The sequence below is a fragment of the Corvus moneduloides genome, chromosome 1, assembly GCF_009650955.1.
Source record: "Corvus moneduloides isolate bCorMon1 chromosome 1, bCorMon1.pri, whole genome shotgun sequence".
NCBI lineage: Eukaryota > Metazoa > Chordata > Aves > Passeriformes > Corvidae > Corvus > Corvus moneduloides.
In genome coordinates this window covers 146784661-146809996 of record NC_045476.1, presented here as the reverse complement: position 1 = coordinate 146809996, position 25336 = coordinate 146784661, and the positions used below count along the sequence as shown (strand labels likewise).

The 25336-nt window shown below is 39.1% G+C and overlaps 1 protein-coding gene across 6 annotated transcripts in view; it reads right to left on the bottom strand.

Moving 5' to 3' along the window:
- Positions 1-25336, bottom strand: part of OXR1 (oxidation resistance 1) — a 277515-nt gene that overhangs the window by 120797 nt on the left and 131382 nt on the right. For 5 of the 6 annotated variants that reach the window (XM_032131379.1, XM_032131326.1, XM_032131334.1 and 2 more), the window contains exon 3: positions 13655-13851. In XM_032131379.1, coding sequence (XP_031987270.1) covers positions 13655-13851 — 197 coding nt within the window. Of the gene's footprint in view, positions 1-13654; positions 13852-21081; positions 21248-25336 lie in introns of all 6 variants that reach the window. The other variant, XM_032131344.1, reaches the window with a different exon arrangement.

Sequence of the window (25336 nt, the reverse complement as noted above, 5' to 3'; positions counted from 1 at the left end):
ACGATGCTTTACAACAGAGCTGATCTGCAAATAATTGTTGAACCAAATTCCTGTAGCAGCAAACCCTACATTTTATGCTATCACCTGGTGGCACTGTTATACAGCCTGCTACATCTCTGTTTTCAGCACTCGACTCTGGGAGTGCACATGGTGCTGCATTTACCCGGGGGCTACACAGGACCTCCCAGGAAGCTTTGGGATGAAGGGACCCAATTGATCTAGACACTGGGTTTTGTTTTGGACTTAAAAACACAGCTGCCCTCTCAAAGCAGGCATTTGTTGGCTTGGCATTTGGGAAGAACACATATCTAAACTACATCTCAAGGCTGGTGGTGGTATAAATAAATAATAGCAATTTGCACGTAAGTTTCATATTTCTGATACTTCTACCATAAGCAACGCACAAGCAAGAGAACTGAAGACCTGGGAAGTTTCAGAGGGACAAATACCAGAAGAAAGCAGTTGCATTATTGCAGATGGTTTTAAGGGAACTTGTTTCACTGAACAGATAAATATGAAGATCATGTAATACAACCCCCAGAAAGCAAGAATAACTGCAAGTATTTACAATCTGTCCAGTCTGTAGAAATAATATTTTTAACTGCCTCCTTTAACAAAGATAGAATAATCTATACATTGTGCTAAAAAAGCCCAAATGAAACCCACCGAACCTGCATCTCCTATCTTCCAGAATACATAGATAGTATACTAATTTACAGGCAGCTGATGAACATTCAAAACTGAAACACCAGTTATGCTAATAAGCAACAGATATCTCTTCAGTGTATGAGATTTGATACCACTATACATAATTTTGCATTCATACATATTATGTGTATTGGTTAGAAAAACATGATCCCACTGAAGTCTCTGACAACTAAAAATCAAATCATATTTAGCTTTTTCCCCTCTATTTTCGCATCCTATTCACACGTAAGTCATCCTGACAGTAGGAAAGGGACAAGTATAAGTCTACAAGGCAGTGGGTACCTAAAACATGCTAAATGTTCCCACCTTTTCCCCCTTACAAAACTATAACTGAAGCAAAGTACTTATCAGTAGATTAGAAATGAAATTTCTCTATTTTTCCTAGTAAGGTACATTACCTAGAGATTCTCTCCCTGTTTTTTAAAATTAAAAATAAAATCTTAATACCAAATGTGATTGATAGGAATGTTGTCAGCAAACAAGAATCTGAGAAGGCTGATTTTATTAACAGAACATTGGATTATGGTATGACACAGGGCTTTTCTGATGTTCTGTATCACTACTTGTGCTTTTCTCAAGTGAATACTTTTGATAGCTCCACTCCTCTTCATTGCCTGGGCTCCACTCTCATTTATTTGCAGACTTATCCTTGTGCTGCTCTCTTCCTGTATTGGTGTTTCACTGACACTCTATTCTTCACATCTGAGGTGTTGCCACTTCTTGTCTCCAACGCCTTTACCCAGATCAGGCACCTCTTTCTTTACCCAAGCAGAGTTTAATAACCCATGGTTTATTCAGATGCGTTACAGATCCCTCAGACATATTTATTTCGACCACATGAAGTCATCTTTCAGCCTTTCCTTGCTAAGTAATATAGACTGAAGTTGTAATAAGGAATTTTTGTTCCCTCTCAATGTAAGACAGTTTCACTATTCATGTTTAAAAATAAAATTAAATATCCTTTTTTCAAGTTGTCTCTAACTGTCATTTAGCACACTCCCCCCCTTGAAAAATACAAAAATTAAATCATTCAAAAGAACGCGCAGCATCTTGTTCTTAGCAGAGTAGAGAAAAACATTTATTGCTCTGAAGAAGGAATTGGCAAACTATCCATGAGAAAATGAAGTTATGACTGTCTGTCAGGCATAACTGTCTCTGATAGATGAAATAAGAAAGTCAATTTGATGGTGTATATGGTAGTAAAACAGTGAAGGAGATGGGGCTTTTAAACCATCAAATGTCGGAACCTCATTCAATGAATACTGAGACACTGAGTTGAACCCAATCCACCTAAAGCTGGATTAAGGGGGCTTATTGGAGAAAGTGTTTTCTGGCAGGTTATTTACAATCACATACAACAATGGCATGGTATTCCTAAGACTACAATATTCCACCTTGACGTGTTCTCATTTAAACAGGCAATCCTTCAGAACCACCTTGTCAGGGAAAAATAAACTCTCCTTTCTTGGAAGAGCCTGCTGTAGAGTTTAAGGTGAGACCTTTGCTTCTCAAATTATCTATTTTTACTGTCATACTTTTCACTTGTGATGAGTTATAATCCCACCAGTAACACTAGCAGAGAAATGTGATACTTAAAGAAGGCCAAACTGTTTGGCTTGTTTTCCAGCAAATATTGAATAAGAAATAAGTTTTATATTTTTCATTTGGGATATTATCTTCTTCTATCTGACAGGTCTGAAATGTATGCATTTTATATTGATTAAAAAAATCACAAGAAATCAGTGCAGATTTAGATCAGTGTCAGAAAACATGAGAAAGCTGCTCTACTCTAACTAAAAATATCAAAATCAACTCAACTGTGCGTTACGTAGTTGCAATCCCACAGGAATTTATCTTTTTCTACTGGAGCTGAGATTGGGCCAAACCACTAGATAAATTTTTGTTAGCTGTGAGTCAGCAGTAGTGTCATTCAGCATTTTCTCAGGGTTCACACTGGTGATGGTATCTCTCCAAGATCCCAGCAGATTTCAGTACCTAACTGATGCTAACGTTAGCAGCTGTGTTGAGAAGTCTTGACCTGTGACCAATCAGTGCCTCATGTTTTATTAAAATGGGAGTTTCTGGTTTTTAAACAGAACTTGTCATTTAGTTTGTAGACTGAATTTAAGCAAATTTCTCAAACCATTATTTTATTTCCTAGTACATTTATGTTTTAAAAAATGACTATAAGGAGGAGCTATTTTCTCTGAGATTTATTCAGAGCAAGAACATCAGAAACTTGGCAGACTATCAAAGAGCCAACCTCAGCACTGTTTTACATACAAGTGAAAAGGGAAAAATATAATTCAAACCGTAGATAGATGATAAAAGCACCTAATTCCATACCCAAGTGGTCACACAGGTTCCTAAACAAATGAATGGCAAAAGTGCCAGAGAAACTGCAAGTCAACAACTCTTAGAGCAGATCATGCTTGCCACATTTCCTCAGGCAGAGGAAAGAGACTGTCATTCTAAAAATTAAAAGAATAAAAGAATCTCTCAAGCATATTAATTAATGAGATTCATTGGAAACATAGCAGGCTGCTGCCACTATTTAGTTTTCATGAACATATATGGCCAATTAGTATTTAAATTTATAAAAAGAATTTTTTGTACATGATGAATATTTTATGCTTGTAAAGTCTTTGCATACTGCTATGTGCATGCTAATGTTCTGTAATTGTGGAATGCTCAACAGTACAGTAACTCCATGATAAAATCCAACTGTTTTTCCTGATTCAAGATAAAAATCAGGGTTTAGTGACAACACTCAGTTCCCATCATGTTTTTGAGGGAAAAAAGTGTAACAACAAGCCGGTTTGTTAAAATCCAAAAGGGCCTTCATGGGAAGCTGTCCTGGAGATGATCCTAACTCAGAATCTCTGTCTCCTGAAAATTGCATCTCACTCTTCTTTATCTAGCAATGTATTGATCTAACAATATTTATCTAGCAATATCTAGCAAAATAATGTAATAAATAATCAGAATACACGAATGCAGGAAAGGGTAAAATTTTGTTTAAAAAAAGAAATAAAATGACAGCTTGTTTGAAGCCCAATGCATGCTGCGAGATATTTGGTAGCCCCTCATGTTAAGGACCCAGAAATATTAAGCAGTGGGTAAGGTCTATTCTGGCACAGTACAAATGGCTTGAATTAGCTCATTGCCACACTCGCAGGAGAACAAGCTCCTTGCAGAGGAGGGAGACGGTCCCACCCCATCAGCACCGGCCACCTGGTGGTGGAGACCCAGGCAGGTCGTGCCTCTCAGGATCAGCGTGACTGCACAGCTGGATTTGGTCACTCTGTCACTTTGTTCCAGACTGACTTCTCTTTCAGTGTAGTTATTCCACAATAAATAACATCAGATTTTGATCTTAAGATTTCATGTTCACATATATGCTGTATGGAAGGAAACTCACTGGCTTCATTCACCATCTCAGTGTTAGCTTCTAAGGGTCAGGAAGTCACTTTCCAAACTGAGGTTACCTGCAGTATTTGTGGTTTGAGCCTTTCCATAATATCTTTTTCCACCCCCACGCCCCTCATCTCTGCAGGGTTTTTTATGGATTTAAAGAAAGTTTAAGGGAACAAGTAAAAAAACATATGAAGACATTTGATACCATCAGTAAAGTTGAGTTTCTTATTAATGCCCCAAAATCATGGCTTTCATGAAATATATACATAGACAACTGAAACAATTCCTAAAAAAGAAGTATCACACTCCCCTTGGGCCAAGAGATCTTCCATGATATTTTAAGAAATTTTAAACATTCTTTTTTTTTTTCCAAGAGTGGAGAATCAGAAAAATTCAGCTACCTTAAACTTTTTTTTAACTAAAAAACCCCTAAATTTTTGTAATCAATTTTAGTGGGGGTTTTTTTAGCTGTATAGAATTATCAAGCTGTCTGAAAACATTACACTTTATTTCAGAATGAATAAAATATGAATAATCACAACAGGCGCTTTGGTGTGCAAACATTCCCCTTACTTACAGAAGGAGTTGTTGGGTTTTAAAAACCTCTAAAGATAGAGGCTGCACAACCTCTTTGTACCATCCTCATGCACTGGGGAAAAAAGAGTTTTTCCTTATTTCAAGTCTAAACCTCTTATGTTTCAATCTGGGCCAGCTGTCGGCCGTTGTTCTGCCTTGCACCACTGCAAAGAGCAGATACCAGATATCTATCTGATATCATTGGCAGCCTCCTTGAAGATAGCAACAGGCTGCTGTAAGGTGCCCCGCAACGTGTCCCTTCTCCAGCTCCCTCAGTCTTTTCTCACAGGGCCCCTGATGATCTTGGTGACTGCTGCCTTTTGACATTTTTCCAGCCATGAAGTAGTCCAACCACCTAGGCCATAGTGCCCCAACACGGATATAGGGGTGCTCTGGAAGACAATGACCATTAGAAGTGAAGCTGAACAGCCTGTGGAACAGCCCTGGAAAATCCTTCTTGCCCTTTTTGAAAAGGCATCTAGCATTTGCCTTTTCCAAGATGTCATGGGCCTCCCATGATCTTCATGACCTCTCAATGAGAGCCTCACAGTGACATCAGCAGCTCCTTCAGCACCCTTACTATGTATTCCACTGGTTCCCATGAACTCCTATGGATCAGAGCCCTTTTCCACTACCAGTAATAATTGTTCTCCCAGAACTCTGTCTCCAGATGCAAGAGACTCAGTCTTATCTGCCTCTGCTATCACTAAACACTCAGCTATTTCAGCACTGAATCAATATTTTCCTTCTTTGTTCTTGCACTGTTAAGAGGAAGACTTTGCTATTTCCCAGGACTCAAAAGACTGGTGCTCAAGGCATTATGTTAGAAATCATGTCTTTTGTTTTCAGTCATTTTTCTCTTCTACAGAACACCTCCAGTGAGAGAGAGACTGAGGGTGATGCAAACTCTATCAGCTGAGAGCTTATGGGTCAGATCAGTTTTTTTTTTTCCTTCCCCAACAGATTCAAATTTTAGTATCCCAAGAGCACACACGATTAGCTGATCTTGCAAGCTGAGTAGCTTGCCTATAGAACTATAAAAGATTTCATCTTTATCCTGATGTAAAGCAAGAAAATTAGAAAATCCTGAAATATTTCTTGCCCAAAATGACTCAGCAGATGATATGATAGCACTCTATATGTTTAAAACCAAAACCAGATGCTAAGAAAAGGGAAACACTGAGATGAAAGGACATTAATGAGCATCACTTTCCTGGTGGATGCTGTCACTACAGCTCAGGACTCATTTATATTCAAAGGATATGCAGAGTATCTGTAAAGGACAAAAGAAGGATACAACATTAAAAACTGGCTTGTAATGGCTCCAAGTTTGAAATACTAAAAAAGAGAAGAACAAAGACATGAATAAATGCTTGCTTGCTCATCCAGAGTAGCTATGTGATCTGAATCACTAATAAGAATCTTCAGAAAGGTTGAATGAGTAAGAATTTTGCCTAGTTACTGTTGCTATGAGAGACACTTTCCTTATTATCCACACATTCCACAAATTACTTCCCTTTCCTTGTCACTCACAAACAGGTAATGAGGTGCTAGGAAAATGGCCTCCTTCTCTAAAAGTTTCTGAGATCATACTTGGAAGAAGGCAGTCAGAATGATGCTTCTCAAAAAGTACTGAGTGTTCAATAAAGAAATTTTAAGTGCTGTGAATGGGACAGAGTTAGACTCTGCAAATGTGTCCGAACAGCATCTGGATCCTCTGAGACAGCGTTGGCAGCTTCATCTCCCATCTGCCCTTCTCTAAAAGGGAGAAGATGCAGTTAAAATTTACAGCACCTACCGTGCCAAACTCCACCACTTATCTGACAACTAATATACATAGGTATGTTATGTGCTTTGCCAGTACGAGCAACAAATAAACAAAGTAATTTGGGAGTTACTACAAAAAAGAACCACATTCAATTATGCAGAAGAGTAGAAGCAAATATGCTCAATGGCCAAATGATAAGAACATTGTGATAAGAAAGTGAAGTATCCTTTGCAGGAAAACCTCTCTACAGTAAATACACCAAATATCAGATAATGTCTTCTAAAAAAAAAAGATCTTTCTAGAGCATCCCAAATAAAATCTTGCAGAGCAGGAAGGGATTTGCACACTGAAAACAAGAGGATCCCAAGCCACAATGTCTGTCATTCAAACAAGTTCTATGCTTATTTTGGAGGAGAATGTAAAAGGCAACCCCCTAACTCTGTTTTTAAACAGTGACTATAGAGGGTAGTTCCATGAGGTAAATTCCATAAAACTCTCAGCTTGATTGTAAATAAGTTTATATTTTCAGGTGGATCAATGGTGTCATTTTCCAGTTTTGAGTCCAATAGCAGATTCATTCTAATGCGACTAGCTCTCTCACATCAGCTCTCCAAAAAAACAATAGCTCCACCAGGGTGAGAGATCTCTGAGATATGAAATCACCACTTGAACTGATGTTAGTGCCACACAATAACTGTATTGGCAGATTCTGTGACACCATATAAGGTTAGTAATAAATGTGTATGAATTCACATTTAAACAGACAGCTCTGATATATTGTAAAGTATTATTTTTATGGAATCAAACTGGAATGTATGCAAACAGAAGGAAAACTGATCTACTGCATATCTAAACAATATGATATTTATTTATGCTTCCAAATCATTGTAATAATCATGGCTTAAACAGACTCACTGAAAAGCATATAGCACAAAGGTTAGGTATGATTACATCTACAAAACAGAAGGAAAACTGATCTACTGCATATCTAAACAATATGATATTTATTTATGCTTCCAAATCATTGTAATAATCATGGCTTAAACAGACTCACTGAAAAGCATATAGCACAAAGGTTAGGTATGATTACATCTACTAACAGTAGCTGATCACTTTTCATTTAGTTCTCCCTTTCATAACAGGAGTAATGGATTTATTAATCACTTGAAAAAAACCCTGTGTGTTAGGTTTCCCCATAAAATCATCTCTATTATACTCTCACTTTATAAACACTCTTTTGTACTGCTATGTGCTTAGTAATAATTCTTGTGAACAGTTATTACTTATATTTCTATGCATTTAATTCTTTGGAATATCCATCTTCTTTTTACAACAATACATTTAGAAGTACTAAATTATTAGTAGTGACTTGGGGGTGCTGATTGACAAGGAGCTCAGCGTACCCCAGCAATGTGCGCTCGCAGCCCAGAAAGCCAAATGTATCTTGGGCTTCATCACAAACAGCGTGGCCACAAGGTCAAAAGAGGTGATTCTGTCACTCCACTCTGTGAGACCCCTCCTCGAGTACTGTTTCCAGCTCTGGGACCTGCTGGAGTGAGTCCAGAGGAGAGACACTAAAATGATCACAGAGCTGGAGCACCTCTCCTATGGAGACAGGCTGGGAGAGCTGTTCAGCCTGGAGAAGACAAGGCTCCAGGGAAATCTTATAGCAACGTCACAGTACCTGAAGGGAGCCTACAAGAAAGATGGAGAGGTACTTTTGGCGAGGGCATGTAGTGATAAGACAAGGCTTTAAACTAAAAGAGGCTTAGTTTAGATACTAGAAAGAATTCTTTACTGTGAGGGTGGTGAGGCATTGGCACAGATTACCCAGAGAAGGTGTGGATGCCCCACCCCTGGAAGTATTTAGGGCCAGGCTGGATGGGGTTTTTAGAAACCTGGTCTACTGTAAGGTGTCTCTGCCTGTGACAAGGGGCTTGGAATGAACTTTAAGATCCCTTTCAACCCAAACCTTTCTGTGATTCTATGACTAAACTAATCCCAGCTAAATTTAAAGTGACGACCCACTGGAACTCTGTCTCTTACAAACAAGATTAGGAACCCACATGAAAATCAGTCTTTTCCCAGTTATCACTTTGGCATTAGCTACTGGACAATTGTTTTGAAAAATTAGTCAATTAATATGTATTTATTCAGACTTGCTTATCCCAAAAACTTAATTTCTCTTCCACACTGATTTTGTATTAGTTAATTCAGAGTAGTAATATGGCAAGGTCAAGCTAGCAGAAAATATTTTCTCTGTTAAGAATTCTACTGACTTCATTTGAAAGAGAGTATGAAGGAGGAAACAGATTGTTTCTTTTTTTCCTTTTTTTTTTTACAAGTGGAACATGAAATAAATTTTTTAAAAATGAGCCACTGTAGGGAAGGGAACTTTGGCAGTTAGTATTTCCCAAGTGTCCTCATGCTGCATATTACATACACATATACATACTCATGCATTCTGTCTAAACTACTAAGTGTGTGTAGTTGTAGCACCAACACCTTCCACTGATGACAGAGATTGTACCAACAAAAGATGTCTCCTCAGGCAGTTGAAAGTTGTCTTCTAAATGAAATGAGCTAGAGCCTTAACAGCAATATTTGCATTAAGGCTTTTATTAGAAGATACAATAAAAAAAATAAAAATACTTCATTCCTCATCTCCCCACCAACACTGTACTATAACATTTTCTAGTATGAACTACTGTCCTTTTTCATCATTTCTTTTGCCTGATCAGGAAAATATTTTTATGCAACCATTTTATTTTTAAATCATGTATTTACTCTATACCAGTGCTGCAGTTTTATTTTAATGGCAAATGGAACAAAAGAAGGCCTTTTACACCTACAAGGCCAGGGTTATTAGGCAGACAGTCCACTGGGTATATCCTCTTAGAGGTATCTAAGCACTATACACCAGGCTTTCACAGCTGAGTATACACCTCAAATGCATGTCTCCATAGCATAACATTAACTACTTCATTCACCTCGATAAATTGCTAAAAGTGTATCCTGAGGCATCACACCATGAAGTACAGTCCTACAACCCTTCAGCTGGGTCCTCCAAACAACACAGCTGTGATGCAGCCGTCTAAGAACAGCCGTAGCTGCTGTAGTTGAACAGGGCATTAAGCTGATACAGCCTGACTGCTTTGAATTCAGGTTACCCACATCACTCTCCATTGTATAATATTCCAGCCCCCTTTTCAGAGTGCTGAAGACCCAGGCACCTTCTTTTTCTCTTTTGAGGGTGTTGCTCAACAAGAAGCACTTCAGAAATAAGTGGCCTGAATTTTTAATGCCTGAAGCATCTAAAAAGTCTAATTTTAGGTTTTTATTTTTAAGTGTCTTGGGTGCTGTTTCTAGAGTTCTCCAAAAAACTTCATCTAACCCACCATGCAGACTGTTTTTCCTACACTCATCTTATTAATCTAGAGGTTCCCACTCAATTTCTTCACACCAGTTCAGCACTGGAGGTGCTGGAGCCTTCCTGCCTGCTGAGCCTGCCATATGGAAGACCTATTTCTCCCCCTCACTGACTCTCCATTTTTTATTTCATTTCAACCAAGCACACAACTTGTTCCCCATTGCCTATTCCTATCAGTTCTTCTCTTTCTTACCTACTTTTCCCCCCAGTTTTAAAAAGTGCAACTAGACTCACTAAGTTTGGAAAGTACCTGAAGTGTAGTCTGTGGGAAAGATGAAATGCAAAATAAGTAACTTGTTTATAGCTGTCTAAAGTAGGAGCAGTGCTGATGAAATTTTAAAATCTCTTGGATTTACCAGATATTCCTTCCTTATTACACAATCACTTTTGGAAGGTCTGGGTAAATCTGTGTACACATAAGGTGGCACAAAAAAATTTTAAAATATTCTGATGCTAGAGAGCCTTTAGGAACACAATCTCCTAGACAATTGCTTGTGTCTTCTTACATTAGCTGCAAGCATACACAAGCTGCTACACTTTCTTCCGCAAAGCATATGTGTGCAAAGTAAATGCTCACATCTCTGGACCTGCAAAGCAGAGTGTGATTTATATAGAGATCTTTGAAGTGTTTCCTGCATAGCCAAATCAAAAAACCACATATGTTTAAAATAAATTTGATTTTTTAAAAATATTTTCCATTAATTGATGAAGTAAAACTGGTTACACTTTCTTTATACATAATTGTAAGTTGCATGGCTATTTAATAAAATGGGGAGATATTAACAAATCCAGCTAGGCCTTGAAGCTGAATTTTAATTTAACGGGCAATGTGATGCTGAGAGCTCCATTTTAAAACACAAACTGTATATATGCACAAGTCTAAATATAGATGTGATACTTTTTTACATATTTGAACTCAGTTGTCATATCTATACCTATATTTACACATCATGACAATTACTTAAAATAAATTCTTAAGGAACAAGAGAGTAACACAAAATATATTTGGCACTTGTTTGCTCGAGCTCAGTTAATCACTGCCATAAACACTGTCATTTGCCAATTTGTTCTGAGGTTAATGTAACAGAATACTAATTTTAAAATAAAAGAAAGAAGTCAGCTGAGAGCATTAATTTTCTAACATATTGAACACAGGTTGCTTTTAGTAGAACAACATGAAAACAAGGGAAAAACAAGGTAAACCTCTGTGTAATTGTATTAAGTCAGCAACAGATCTAATGTGCTTGTTTATGCTATATAACAGCCAATCATACACAAAACATCACAGGAATCTGGTCTTTATTTTAGAGTATGGGTCTGTTACAAGTGTGTCAGTACATTCATCCTCAGAAAGTAACAAATTATTTGATTAGAATTTAACTACTAGAAATTATTTTTGAGACAAGTCACAGAAAATTCCTTTTAAGTCAAGAGGGTGATATGGGTCATAAATTAACATATGCACTAAGAAGATAATTATCCTTCTCTCGGGTTATCAAAGCCATAGACTCAATATTGGAACAACTCAGTACAGTAAACATGTTCATCTGGTATCAGTACTGTGCTGTCCAAGATTAAACCATTCATTTTCACAACCATCAGGAACGTGTGCCACCAAACATTTGAGAAGATACAGGGAAACTCTTGCCTCTTCAATTTGCCTGTCAGCAAAAGTCAAACATAAGGCAGTATGCAGTGATACTGGCTCTAGCAACTTAGTCTTTGTGGTTTAGACAAGTCACATAGACAAGGCTGAATGTATAAGAACAGAAAACCAACACATCTCCCATACTGGGTCAGTCCAGACGGCTCTGGACTTGCTCAGTACTCTGTACAGGGATAATGGAAGACAATATTTGAAAAAAACCTGCAAGTTTGGCCACTTTCTGTGGTCTGTTCCCCTCACACTTCCCTAGGGTCTGCAACTGTTGTTCACTAACGTCAGCATCTGTTTATGGGCAAGTTGCCCATGAATGCTGTTGTCTATGGACACACTGTCTGTGTTCCAGCACGATAAACAGAGAGGCAGTGGAGTATCCACCCCTGGAGACTGTCAAAACTCAGCAAGACAAAGCCTTGGCTGTTCTATCTGGTGTTGGCTGAGGTCCCGCTTCAAACAGGACACCAGACTATACAACCTTCAGAGGCCTTTTCCAGTCAACAAGTGTGTCAAATGAAGTGCTGCACAATATCCCAACGAATTACTCAAATGTATGGAAAACATTCAGTTATTCCAGCACACAGGTTACATCCCGAGGAACTAGTGCTCAGACCTTGTGATCACTCAAAGCACATATAGATTTGGGTTCACATTATAAGGATTGTGTAAAGATTCCCAAAAAGAAACTGCAGTGAGTCAAATTTGACAAGTAGATAAACACAAACCTTAATCTGTATTTCCATATGCAGGCTGTGTTTTGGGTGCTCACAGAAAAATATTCAACTATGGTCAGTTTGCCAATAATATGTTTTAATACTGAATTAGATTAAGAACTCACTTTGATGATGTGATGGAATTCTATTTTCATTATTAGTCTTAGGAAACCCACCCCCATTCCAAATCCTGCTTCACGTATAAAGTAATCTTGGCTTATCTTTGATATTCCTGTAAGATCATTTGGAGAAAAGAGGAGAAAAAAACACCAGAGCAAAATTTTTGGGCATCAAAAAATGCAAACACATACAATCATTCACCACTTAAAATACAGACTTCATTATTAAAATGGGTCGATTGCTAATGAAGTTTCCGTCTTTAAAAGCAACATAGCTTACAATGACAATCAGCTTCAAGGGATTAGACGTAACACAATGAAAGATGTCTAAGGAAACACATTTTTCTTTACCTTTTAGACAAGTTAAAGACATGCAAATAGTTCCCTTGGAGCAGAAGAAGCGATCACAATACTGCAATAATTCAACAGGTCACAAACTATTGCCAAGCAATAGGAAAAGAGGCAATTGTCAGAAACTGATGCACGGGAAGTTCCACCTGACCATGAGGAAGAGCTTCTTTACTGTGCAGGTGACTGTGCACTGGAACAGGCTGCCCAGAGAGGTTGTGGAGTCTCCCTCACTGGAGATAGTCAAGAACCATCTGGATACAATCCTGTGCCATGTGCTCTGCGATGAGCCTGCTTGAGCAGGGAGCTCAGACCAGATGACCCACTATGGTCCCTTCCAACCTGGCTAAAAGGAGTCAGGCACAATCTCAAAACTATTTATGGGGAAGCAACTGCAAAGCATGTTCCAGGGTGCTTAAGATGGTTTGTTAAGACTCATGGAGATGCTAACATCCCAGATGAAGATTCAGGAAACCAAAATATTCAGAGAAAGATATCAATAAGCCCCCCTAAATAGTTCTTCCCACCCAGTATGCCTCCTCCCTCTCCAAACTGGAAATACTTTCTAACCAGGGGCCTTCTAAACAATCTCTGCCAAAATTCCAATGCAATCAACTGTAAGAATTACATTATTCCTAAAGCATTCCTTTCAAAATTGCTTTTATGCTTTCTTCAATAATTCTTTTTATGGAATAAAAAAAAGGGGAGTGGGAAAGAATCCAGGTAAATAAAGCAGGTTAATTCTTTAGAGTAATTTGACATCAGCATAAAGATGTGGTAACTTCCTGCTCGCTGTGAGCATTTGTAAACTTAGTAGCCAGCTGTGATTAAGCAAAAGAAATAAACCACAAATGAACAAAAAGACCCTGCTTTTGTAACAAGTGCATTTGATTTTTCCTGTGAAAGAAAACTCACCAATGGTGTAATATCTCTTCAGATCACTCCTCCGTGGGTTGCGCCTTTGGGTGTTTGTGGTGTTGTTCTGCTCCTCCTCGGGAGCCGCTGTCTGAGTGGCAGGTAAGGGCTGGCTGGGCTGAGGTGTCTGAGCTTCAGCTGCCACCGGGTTGCATCCTGGCCCACTGATATCCACCGACTGGGACTTCTTCTTTAATCTACAGGCAATTTTCGGCAGTAAAGTATTACTAATCATCATTCCATACCTCAATTATATGTAGACTAACAGTGATATTCTACTGTTCATTGTACAATAATTCATGCATGTCACAGCAGAACACAGAAGAGCAGTGATAAATTAGGCCTTGCATTAATTTCCCCTTTCATGTTCTGCTAAATCAGTTACAGCACTTCCATCACCCATGTAGCTGCCAATGGTAAATTGCCCTCAGATCAGCCTGCAGAGCTGCTTGAAGGATCAGTCCCTAATCTATTTCCAAGGCAAGCTGCCTACCATTACCCTATCATTAAGTTGCCTGGCTTAAGTTATCGCAGATGAGGGGAGTACAAAGAAATTAAATAATTTGCACAAAGTTGCTGAAAGCCTCAAGAGAAAAGAATTGATGTATGACCTTCTGAATTCAGATGCAGCTCTACAACTTCATTTCTTATTCTGCAATAGTTTCAACACACTGTTTCTCAATAATCCCACTAACCCCAGGTACCATTTTTGCACTGCGGAAGCAGTGGACAAAGGAAAAGAAATTCTCTGTTCTGCAGAAGAAATCAATGTTCAACTCATTACTGGTATCCCCATATGAATTATTAACCACTATTCTCTGAGCCCAATCACCCAACTAGTTTTTTACAACTCTAGTTGCACACACATCCAGACATAACATCACAGCTTGTGCACAAGTATATTCTGAAAGAGACATCTTAAAGCCAAGGCAAATGACATTATCACTCTCAATTCCTCCTCAGATCTAGATGTTTTATCAAAGTTCTGAGGGAAAGACTTGACTAAATCTCAAATCCTACTTTGGAGTGGGGTGAGTACACCCCCATCACTGATTCACCATAGTTCTGGTATCTCCACTGTCACTAGCAATGTAAAATAGAAGTTACTATGCTACTAGAGTTATTGAATAGAGACAAATGACCTGTTACAATGAAGTTCACTACATACACATTGGATTTTGTCAATACTTTTCTCAGATTAGGTCTTTATAAATGTATATAGCTGACTACATGGTTTGATCCTGGAAATAAAAGAGGTTTATGACATTGCAGTGAGATATTGATTTGAGATGAAGGGAACATAACAACTTTGAAATTTTGAAGCAAGTGAAGTAAAATGATAAAGTTTGGCAATTCTAGAGGATAATTTTATTAGGCTAACAATTTAATGCTAAGTAAGCCCCCTCTTAACTCAGCACTTCCTTGTTTTTCAAACATTTTTTCCATGTATTGGTCGCAATTAAACAGCTTGGACTACTCCACTACGAACAGATTCTGCTAGTTTAAGATATTGTCATAATAATAACAACTGCTCTAAGTAGATTGGAAAATACACAGGTCCTGATCAACCTCTGGAAGGTACATTAATGTATCAACGTGTGTGTAGAATTTTATGAATGACACTATGAGGGCAAAATGACTTTACTCATACAGAGCATTGCTTAGTCCAGGGAAAATACTATAAGTTAGAAAACTGGCAGTTAGAAATTAGCTTCTATATGTCATTCAATAAGAAAGACTACTTTCACTAGAACCTTTTCCTAGACTAGTCCAGGGTGCCTTGCATTTGAAGGAACAGTTCTCATCTCCAATGACTCTGCACAAACAGTTTGGGTTGACAGGGACATTTATCCCTCCTACACATAAGAAAGGGTGTAGTGCATCATCTAGACAAATGTCTCCAGTAAGTCCATCAATGGATATCCTTCCAGCCTCCAGCAGACTCTGGTTTATGTGTGTTCTGAGTTAGATGCTGCACCTTTGGAGTTGTATTTCTTGGTTTGTCCTTAATTACTCCAGAACTCATTTAAATTTCTGAGGTAGGCAGCATCCAGCCTTGACGGTTTCTGGTTTAACTCTGCACTGTACTCATACAGTAACACCAATAACTAATTTTAATGAATTACAAGAGTGACATTATGAGAAACAATGAACAACTACTGCTCCACATAAACCAGCTGCTTACATTAGCTCTTGCTGTTCAAAGAGCCCTACAGATATGGGAAGAACTTGTCACTGTGATAAAGCTGTCTTTACTTGGAGGAGCTTGGTCAATGGACCTACATATGGAGTCAGTGGAGACAGCTTGGGATAAACTAACAGCATTATGAGCACTGATACATATTAAAACCAAGAATGGGCAGGGCATCCTCTCTGAATAAACATTGTGGGAGAAGAAAAAAAAAGCCTTTTGCTGGAAATGATGCTCCTGAAACTGAGACCTTGTTTTGAACAATTCTGGCTTTAAGCCTACAGCTGGTCAAATATATTTACCTAAAATGAAGGCAGGAATATTTCATATTTCATTGAATCATTAACAGTGAAATGGTGTTCCATCATAATGTTATTCTGCTACATTGTTGAATCTACTGTCTTTCAGGTGATATAAAAAGTCTTTATAATTCCTTACCACTAGAAACCTTTGAAGATTTAAAGGATGACTTTTGAGAAGAAAATCACTAGTTTTCAATAAGTAATGCTCTCCCTCAGACCACAACTTTCACTGTGATTGCAGGGTATCGCTTCTGTGTTGTGCAAAATAGCTGTGGGCAAAGAAGCTACAAAATGTTTAGCACCTCTCCACAATCCTGAGGCCTCCAGATCAATAAGTCTACATATGTCCCATATTATGCATGTTCATGTTCTGCCCCAAAGGAAGACAGCAGGTGAGTTGAAATAAATTTTACAAATTGAAAAATACTGTTATGACTTATATTCTCAGCTGTGTTATGAACATATTCTTCACCATTGGCTGTCTGAAGGACAGTCCAATTAATAAAGCTGTCTGGAGGTAGCTAATAAAATAGCTTGCTGCACTGTGGGGAACACCAGATTGTTGTTACAAACATACTGTCTATTCTTCTAGAATAGGAATAAAGGGATAATACCTGTCATCTGAGCAGTAAAATTTTCACATGGCCTACTTATGATTAATAAAAGTCTTGGTTGAAATGCCTGTAGCAAATTAATATCGAAAAAGTTATCTATTCTTGCAATTGAGAATAATTTAAAAGTAAGACTTCCAAAGCAATAATACCAAAATTAACAAACCAGGAGCATGACAGCCCAGCAAGTGCATGTAATATTTTCAAACTGTTCTTGAGAGACAGTGGTGACAGTGCTTTTGATGGCAGGAAAGACAAAAAGATACAGGGTCTGAATTAATCCAGACTGCAATAACAGGGTCAGCTGAGTAGGACACAGGTTCAAGCAAGGACACAATTTTATGGGAATGACTTGACAAAAACAAGCAGCTTACTCTAATGCATCTTCCTTCAGCCCACCTGAACTGTATATTGATATGGCTAGCAAATAGTTTGAAAAAACACTGCAGTCTTTGAACTGTGTCTTCACTAGACCACCATGTCTTGAAAGAAAGTCTGAGTTCTGCATGCATTTTGAAGGCAAGAGAATGAATAATTCTCTGTAAGCCTGACCCTTCACCACCCTGCTTTATTACCAGCTTTGCGTTGCACTTGGTTTGGGGCTTTTTGGTGGGGTTTTTTACGTCTGTTACAGCTACACAGTTGGGCTGAATTGATTTATTCTTCATCAGAAAGAAATCTGAACATGAAATGCCTTGGGATCACATTCCTCATTCTTGCTTTGTTTCAGGCTGTCTGCTTGTAGAAAAATAAATAAAAGATGTAAGAAATGCTGTGGCAAATTTTTTTTATCTTTTATTCCATGTATTTTGTAGCAGCCTTCACATAACTTTTCAACAATGGGCAACACATGCCTTTTAGTATTGCCTGGTGTGACACAAAATGCTGCTGCTGCAGCTGCCCAGCTGACAGCTGGACAGAGACAGCTTCAAAGACTGGTGGGGCTGGGAAATCCTTATCTGACAGCAAGGACAAAGTCCTAATTTGACTGAGATCTAAAGTAGAAGGGGCAAAAATTTCCTTTCTGCAGCTACCCTTAAGGCATAGGAACTCTAGGGGAGAGAAAACCATGCAACAACAACAACAACAAAAAGAAAATCTTTGGGACTTTGGGAGGTGTGGAAACCTGGGCTGGTTACTGCTGCTTTGTTCTGGCTACTGGCATCCTCTGTGAAATATGGTTGTGTTCTCACTGGGATGTCAGAAGAAACAGGCACATTCCTAGCAAAAGCGGCTCGCTCAGAGGAGAAGCTAACATGGAATAATGCTGAAGGAGCAATTGATGACAAGTAATCAAGACAACACATCTGAGGGCCAAAGCTGGTGTTACTCAGCTGCTGGTGACTGGGTCTGGAGATGCCATGTTTGCGTGGAACACAGCTGAGCAGCACCCTGCTTTGACACAACCCTGCTCAAGCACACATTTGATGCACCTGTTTGTGTAGTTCAGTTGCATTATTGCTAATAAGCCATTATACTCCCATTCTCTCCATTTGTATCTCACTGTATTTTCCTAGGACAGGTGCTGCTCACCCCAATAATTCCAGCTGTCCTAGACCTTCTGTGAAGCCTTGGTACCTCTAATCTGCTGAACAGAGGCACGAATCCCAAACTCACCTCTCAGCACACTCTGGTCACTAATCACTGAGGATTTGCTCCTTCAGCTAATCCAGGAGGGAATGCACATTTCCAAGCTGTGTTATGGGACATCCCTGTAGGTAGATACACTGACTAGCTGTTGAACTTGCACATTATTTCTCTATCCATCCTCTTTATACAACTCCAAGGTTTTCTACTGCATATTAGAAACCACCCGACAGATGCTTTTACTTTCTCCTGCCCACCTGGCATCCTGAGCTCTCCAGAAGCATTTCCCAGGAATGGCTCACTTTGAACAGTCCCTTACCAGCTCCCTCAAAAAGAAAATGTCATCAGGTGTTTGGTAGGCCATAGATTTAGGAAATCCTGGGGCTAGTGAATTCCCTGGGAACTCTGCTAGAGAATTTATGAGCATTAGGATTTCATTCCTGGCATTCACTATCAGAAACCTATTCCATTCCTAACAAAATCCATGCATTTTTTTTTCATGTTACGATTTCAAACTGCATTTTTGTAAAGCAGGATGGAAAAAAAATAAGGCACCACTTTCTAAAGAGATCTTGAAAGCACCTAAAACCATCATGGCTGGCAGTCCAGTCTGAAACAAAAGGGAGAAAGGAAAGAAGCATTTAAACCATTTATGGTGGAAACAAACAACCATAAGAAGCATCTCAGGAGCTGAGAATCTGTACAATTAAGTCTTTGTGAATTTCTAAGTAAAAATCCCTTACTGCAACAAAGATTTGGAGGAAAGCCTGGCTCATTCTTTCTACCAAATACAAAAAAACCCTCTCTGTGCCCCTTGTGACTATTGCAGAGATTTTACTACACCGTTAATAGGAGAAGCAAAACCTTTCATTTGAGAGTGATGTTTACTCTTCAGAGATGCATTTAGTATTTTTGAATGCTCAGAAGAGCTGGTTGTGAATTTGATTTTTTTGTAGCAAGAAATGTGATTCAAACTGATGTTCACAGCCAGAATTTATCTGATTTTGGAAAAAAACAGGTAAACTTCTGTTTTAAACACAACACTGAAAAGGTCTGACAACTTAAACACAGGAGAAAGCCTAACTCCCTCATGTCTGCACAGAGAGCCCTCAAGATAGTTGTTTTATTCTCCTGTGGACACACTGGTCATTCCCCCCAGCCAGCACAGAAATCTGCATTTGCACATGGCTGGGGCATTTTTTGGCTGCTTTGGCAATTCAGAGGGATCAAGTAAAATGCTTTGGTCTGCAGTCAGGCTCCATTTACCACCTGAGGCTTCTTCTGTGTGCCTGCAGCGTGAGGCAATGCCATGGAGGGCTGCTAGAAAATCTTTTGTTCAATGCTTTTGAGTATGACCTGGTTATGGCTCTGCCCATCCCCTCCCAAAAGGAAGATAGCAGGATTACACTGGTACAGAGAAAACCACCTGTGATGATGATGATGAGTTGGTTCCTCATGGTGCAAGATGAAACAGACAGTGGGAAGGAATTAGCAGCGGGGAATCAGCCCAGGGATCTCAACAGCCATCAGCAATTGGAAAGGGGGAGGCAAATGGTTTTACACTGACAGAAACTTCAGAAGAACCAAATGAAGGCAAACAACATGTTTGGAGCAAACACAGCTAAGTACTTCTTTGACTGGTATATATAATTGCATGACAGAAATAATCGTACAGCCCAGGAGTAACACTTGATACAGAAAAGAAAGACACAAGTCAGGCAGAAAGCATCCATTAGAGGCTATGAAGCATGCAGGTACTTCAGGAAACAAATTCCTTGAGCCAGGGATTGCTGGAAGGTGGAGGTTTTTCACAGGGAAAGAGCCACTCAGTGCATGCTCCATCTTTTGTATTAACGCTAAGTATCCACTACTAAGTACTGCAGGCAACCGAGTGCAACAAACTTGCAATTCAAATCTGAATTGGACATTATGAAATGCAGAGGAAAAGAAACCAAACACCACAAAGCAAACTAGAATATAGGACAGCACTAAATCAATGTCTCACAGTAAACAAGCAAAAACCTGCAGAAAAGCCCTTCAGAGCGTTACTTAATGTGTTGGTCATGCAGCAGAGTTTTCAGAAAATGCAAGCAGCATATGAGATCATTTGACGGCACAGAGCAAACACAAGATCTTCACATGGGTGGTGATATGAAAAGATTAGGAATGAATTCACACCTACACAGCTCAAAAAGCAATTCAAAGTGACAGGTATGTAATACCAATGTAACATTGAGCCCAGCTTCAGGAAAGAAAACATTGCAGGCATGAGAGCTATGCACAAAAAAAATAGAGGAATTTCAACATCATATTTTGCTTTATACTCTTATTATGTACTTGAGCAAGTAGAGTAAGCATACAAAACACCCATTTTTTTTTCCTTTATACACCAAAAATTACCACGCAAAGACACAGCAATTGTTAAGCATCAGAGTACCAGAAAGCAAACCAAAACCACCCTTCTCCACCTCCTAGTCATCCTCATAGAAGGGGCCACAGCACATGCAGGAAAATTGCCACCATCCCTCACTCTATAACAAAGCACAATGTCAACCAGAAGTTTTGACCAGGCTTCAGGAAGAAGATGAATAGTATCTAAATAATTGAAAACTAGGTTTTTTTGCTGTGTGGAACAGGCAACCCATACCCTTTTAACAAGATTTATAGGCAATGCTGGAGCTTCCTGGGTTTCAAGGGCACATCACAGAATAAAGACTTACAAAAATGAACACAAACCTTGTGATTATTCCTGGGAGCATGACAGCACTGCTACAGGTAAACGCTTGGAGGATCATTTACAGAAGACATATAGATTGGTTGCTGCCAGGTTACATCCATGAACTCCAAGCGGGAGAATCCAGAATCCACTTGTGGTTCAAGTGTGACAAGGCATTCTCACTGCCTGGGAGAGAAGCGTTAGTGAGTCCGCGGGCAAAGGAGTCAAAGTGCTCTCCACACCACACATGGGCCTGGAGACGTACATTCCAGGAGGATGAGGCATGGCAGGAGTAGGGAGGGAGGTGATGATGATGATGGAGAAGAAAATGGCAGCGATCACGCTAAACACAAAATGCAACTCAAATAGTCATAGCATACACACTTCATTCTTCTTTTCCTGCCTAAGCTTGTGCAAGGATTAACAGCTCAAGATCATATGGCTTCTCCATGGCTGTATAATACTTTACAGCTGCTTTACGTGGTGGAAATAATATGCTCTGCTACTAAGGTTTGTGTTTTGTCAAGGATGAGAATTCCTTGATCTGTTCTTTCAGAATTTTGAGAGGGTGGGTTGCAATGCTGTACTATTTGCTGACAGATATCTTGATTCTGGACATGTTTTAGAAGAGATGTGTAAAGTAAATTACTATTTTGAATCTCACTATTTTGTTAATAGCTGCTATACTGTTATTTAAATAACTCCCACTAGTTCCATTTTCACAAAAGCTCTTCCAGTGCATTATGCAAATCTACTTCAGTACAATTTTCACGGGTCCTGAAATTTCCAGCTCTGTCATATTCATCAAAAAAATTTTTCATAATGGCTTAAAAGTGATAATGATTTCTATTTCATTCTTATTTGTCTCATTAATGCTGCAGGATTATATCTATTGCAGCTTTATTTATAAGGATGGATTCAAACTGTCCAGACTATTTTAAGGTTGTATCTCTAAGGAAAGTCTTTACTTCACCTGATTAGAAGTTTCTGAAATTGCTTTATTATAGGCTATGCAACCAGCACCCAGACCCTATTCCCCTGAAAATTACTGTGAGATTTTCACACATCCTGTACTGTGGAGAACCACATTCCACATTACCATCTTCTCTCCCATACACTGAATTCAGAGTTTTCAAGGGCCAGTGAAGGCAGTGGTCTGGGAGTTACATGGGGTACCCTTAGACATACAGAATACCTCGCTTACAGTGAAGCCATACAATCTCATAATATTTTTCCATGTAATTAACTTTGTCATAGTATCAATTATTTCCTGTGCTAACTGCAAGTAATTTATACATCAACAAAGCTGTTTTACCCATGGCCTTTAATTTAGGCAATTGCATTTACATTTCTGATTCCAACCCTATGCTTGACTGTTTTCTGAGTTGTTTACAAGTCAGCTGCAATATCCCCGGGCACTTAATGTTCCCGAGATTGCTGTGCTATATGCAATCATAACATGCATATATTTATGTAGTCAAATTTGGAAGCAAAAGGGCCTTTTAACTTCTCAAAGAGATGGCATAGCAGGTTGAATGTTACAATGCTCTTACAGTACCACAGATTAGTGTGTTCTAGTTCTACCATCTCAATGAATAATCATCAGCACAGCAGGCAACCACAGCTCAGGTTCAAATAACATGCTGTGGATATGCTTATCATAAGACATGGAAGTGCAAATCTGCACATTCTTCTGCCTTGCCCAGTAAATCATACAACTTGAAACAACTTAAAGACTTCTTTTGAAATATAAAACTAATTTATACATCATTATTATCTCTATTCCACAAGATATACGTGGGATAAGACATTGTGATCTCAACACTGAAAATTCAGTGAGGTATAAAGGTATTTTGTGAAAGGGGAAATGATAATAAAGCACCAGGAATGAGATCCAGCCAGCAACATCTGAGCCCAGGCAGATATAACAGCCCTGGGGCTCCAGTGCCTCCAGGTAAGTGGGGATCTTTTGGTGTGGCCTTCCTCCTGCAGCTGGGCATCCTGCGCTGTCTCCTGACAGCCTCTGCCTTGTCACACGGGGCTGCTTGGCAGCTGGAACGCCAGCCCTGGGGCCAGAGGTGCAGCAAGCCAGAGAGTCCTTAAGCCAGAGAGCATTAAGACACGCTGCAGAGAGTGTAAACACCATGCTCTGTGACCTGCCAACAGATCACGGGGCTGAGAAGGGGAGTCAGTCCAGGGCAGGAGATGCATAAATCTCACAAGAAATCACCCTAACTCTGCTCATGCTTCTTTCCAAATGGAACATCCTCCTCCTTGGGCCACAAGATTTCCCCTCGAACTGAGGTTGAAGTGCCCTTTGGGCAAAGTCTCTTTGAGGAGGCTAAAACATCCAGCATTTCTCCTTGCTAGGAGCATAAACTGGTTCTCAGAGTGTTCTGCAGGATATAATTCTATCAGATAGATCTCTGTGGAAGCACCTAACTTGTCAAAGGCAAGTTAGAGACTAGGCAAAATGAGAAATCTTTCATCATCATTGCCAAAGCAGAATTGAATTTTTGCCTTCCAACTTATGCATAATTCAAGTATTTTGAATAATAAGTATCATTTTAGCATTTTAGTGAAATGTGCAGAAAACATAGATGGTATAAAATGAGCTTTATATTGGTTGGCTTTTTTAAAAATTTGATCTATATATCACATCCTCCATTGAAAACATGTTAATTCAAGCTCTGTTTTCTTGAAGGAGTTTTTCTGGGTACTGGTCAGTTTAAAGGAATAAAAAATTATTTAAAATAAAATAAAATGTTTTAAAAAATTCTTGTTCTTTTGGCTCTTCTTATTCATAAATCAGGTTAGCCTATACTAGATGGGAAATAAAGATCTTTGAAGATACAGGAATATTTTAGACTTAAACAAGACAAAATTATCCTCCTACCCTTCTGCCAGGAGACCCTCCTGCTCCAAGCATTGAGCTCTGACTAACTACAGCCAGCTTTCTCTTTCCACTCAGGGTCTTTAACATGGCCAAGCAGCTACTGGCATTTCCTCCAGAGCTCCCAGAATGGCCCAGAGGGCTGAGTGGGGATGCCAGCCCATACCCCGTTCATTCAGACACTGCAGCTGCACAGCAGAGGGAGATCCAGAGCCCTGGTAAGGTCCCACCAGACGCAAATAGAAAATGGGAAGTCAGTTAATTGCACCTATTGAGAAAATGCTATCTTGAGCATATATGTTTTCATTTCTTGTCATCCTAAGAAGTAAGCAATGCCCCTTAATAAGCTGATTAATAACAGGTTGTACTGAGTCTATATATAAAGGAGAAACATACTTCAGAACAGATAGGCTGTGAAATAGTGCTTACTTATTTATAAGCAAATGGAAAACACACACAACTATTTTGTTTCTTTGTTTTGTGGGAGTAGGAGGAATATTTTCAACAACTTTTTACTTTGTGTTCACAAGAGTGTAAAGGTTGTAAAGACATTTCTTTATGTCTTCAGCCTCCAGGCACAGCCCACAATGATGATGATACACCCCCTTGGCTGCAGAAGGGACTGTGACCAAGGGAAGCTCTGCTGCACCAAGCAGCAGGAGCCACAGGAGACATAGAGTGGAGTGGGAACCAGGGCATGATCATCCCCAAGAGAGAATGAAGTGGCTCAAGCAAGCATAGATGTGCTTGCATCGCATATGCAACGATCAGAGCATATCCCTGGCTGCCAGAAGCCACTGGAGATATAGCTAGCAGATTTCCACTGTGTCACAATACATTTGGATTTTTCCCATTTACTGAAAATAAGGCCCTCCTAGACTACAGAAAATGTTGTCACCACCAGATCTCCTGCTGGGAGGCCATGTCTGTGCACAGTGATTGGGCTGTGGGCTGCTGGGGGTGTCACAGGTGTCACTCTGGCCTGAACTTCAAGAAGGCAGGGTGAGCATTCCACTTCCAGCTGTCATAGAAAAAATAAATATGTCCTCCAGTACTTACATAATTCAGATTTATATAAATATGGAAATATAGACACTTAAAAATTTGTATATTTTAAAAAATCTATTTTTTTTTTATATTTAAGCACCAGAAGACATTTTTCAGTCTTTCCTGAAAAAAATTTATACCTTGTTTCTATACCACATAGTAATAGTTTAACATTAGGAAAGGATGTTGCCTAAGATAGGAAGGTACTCTTTTATTTTAAAAGTTATAAAGTACATTTTGTTATCTACAGACCAAAGGCTTCATTTTTAATTTGTGTGTTTAATAAACCCAACTTGACATAACGTACTGCAGTTATCAAATTTGTCAGCATTTTT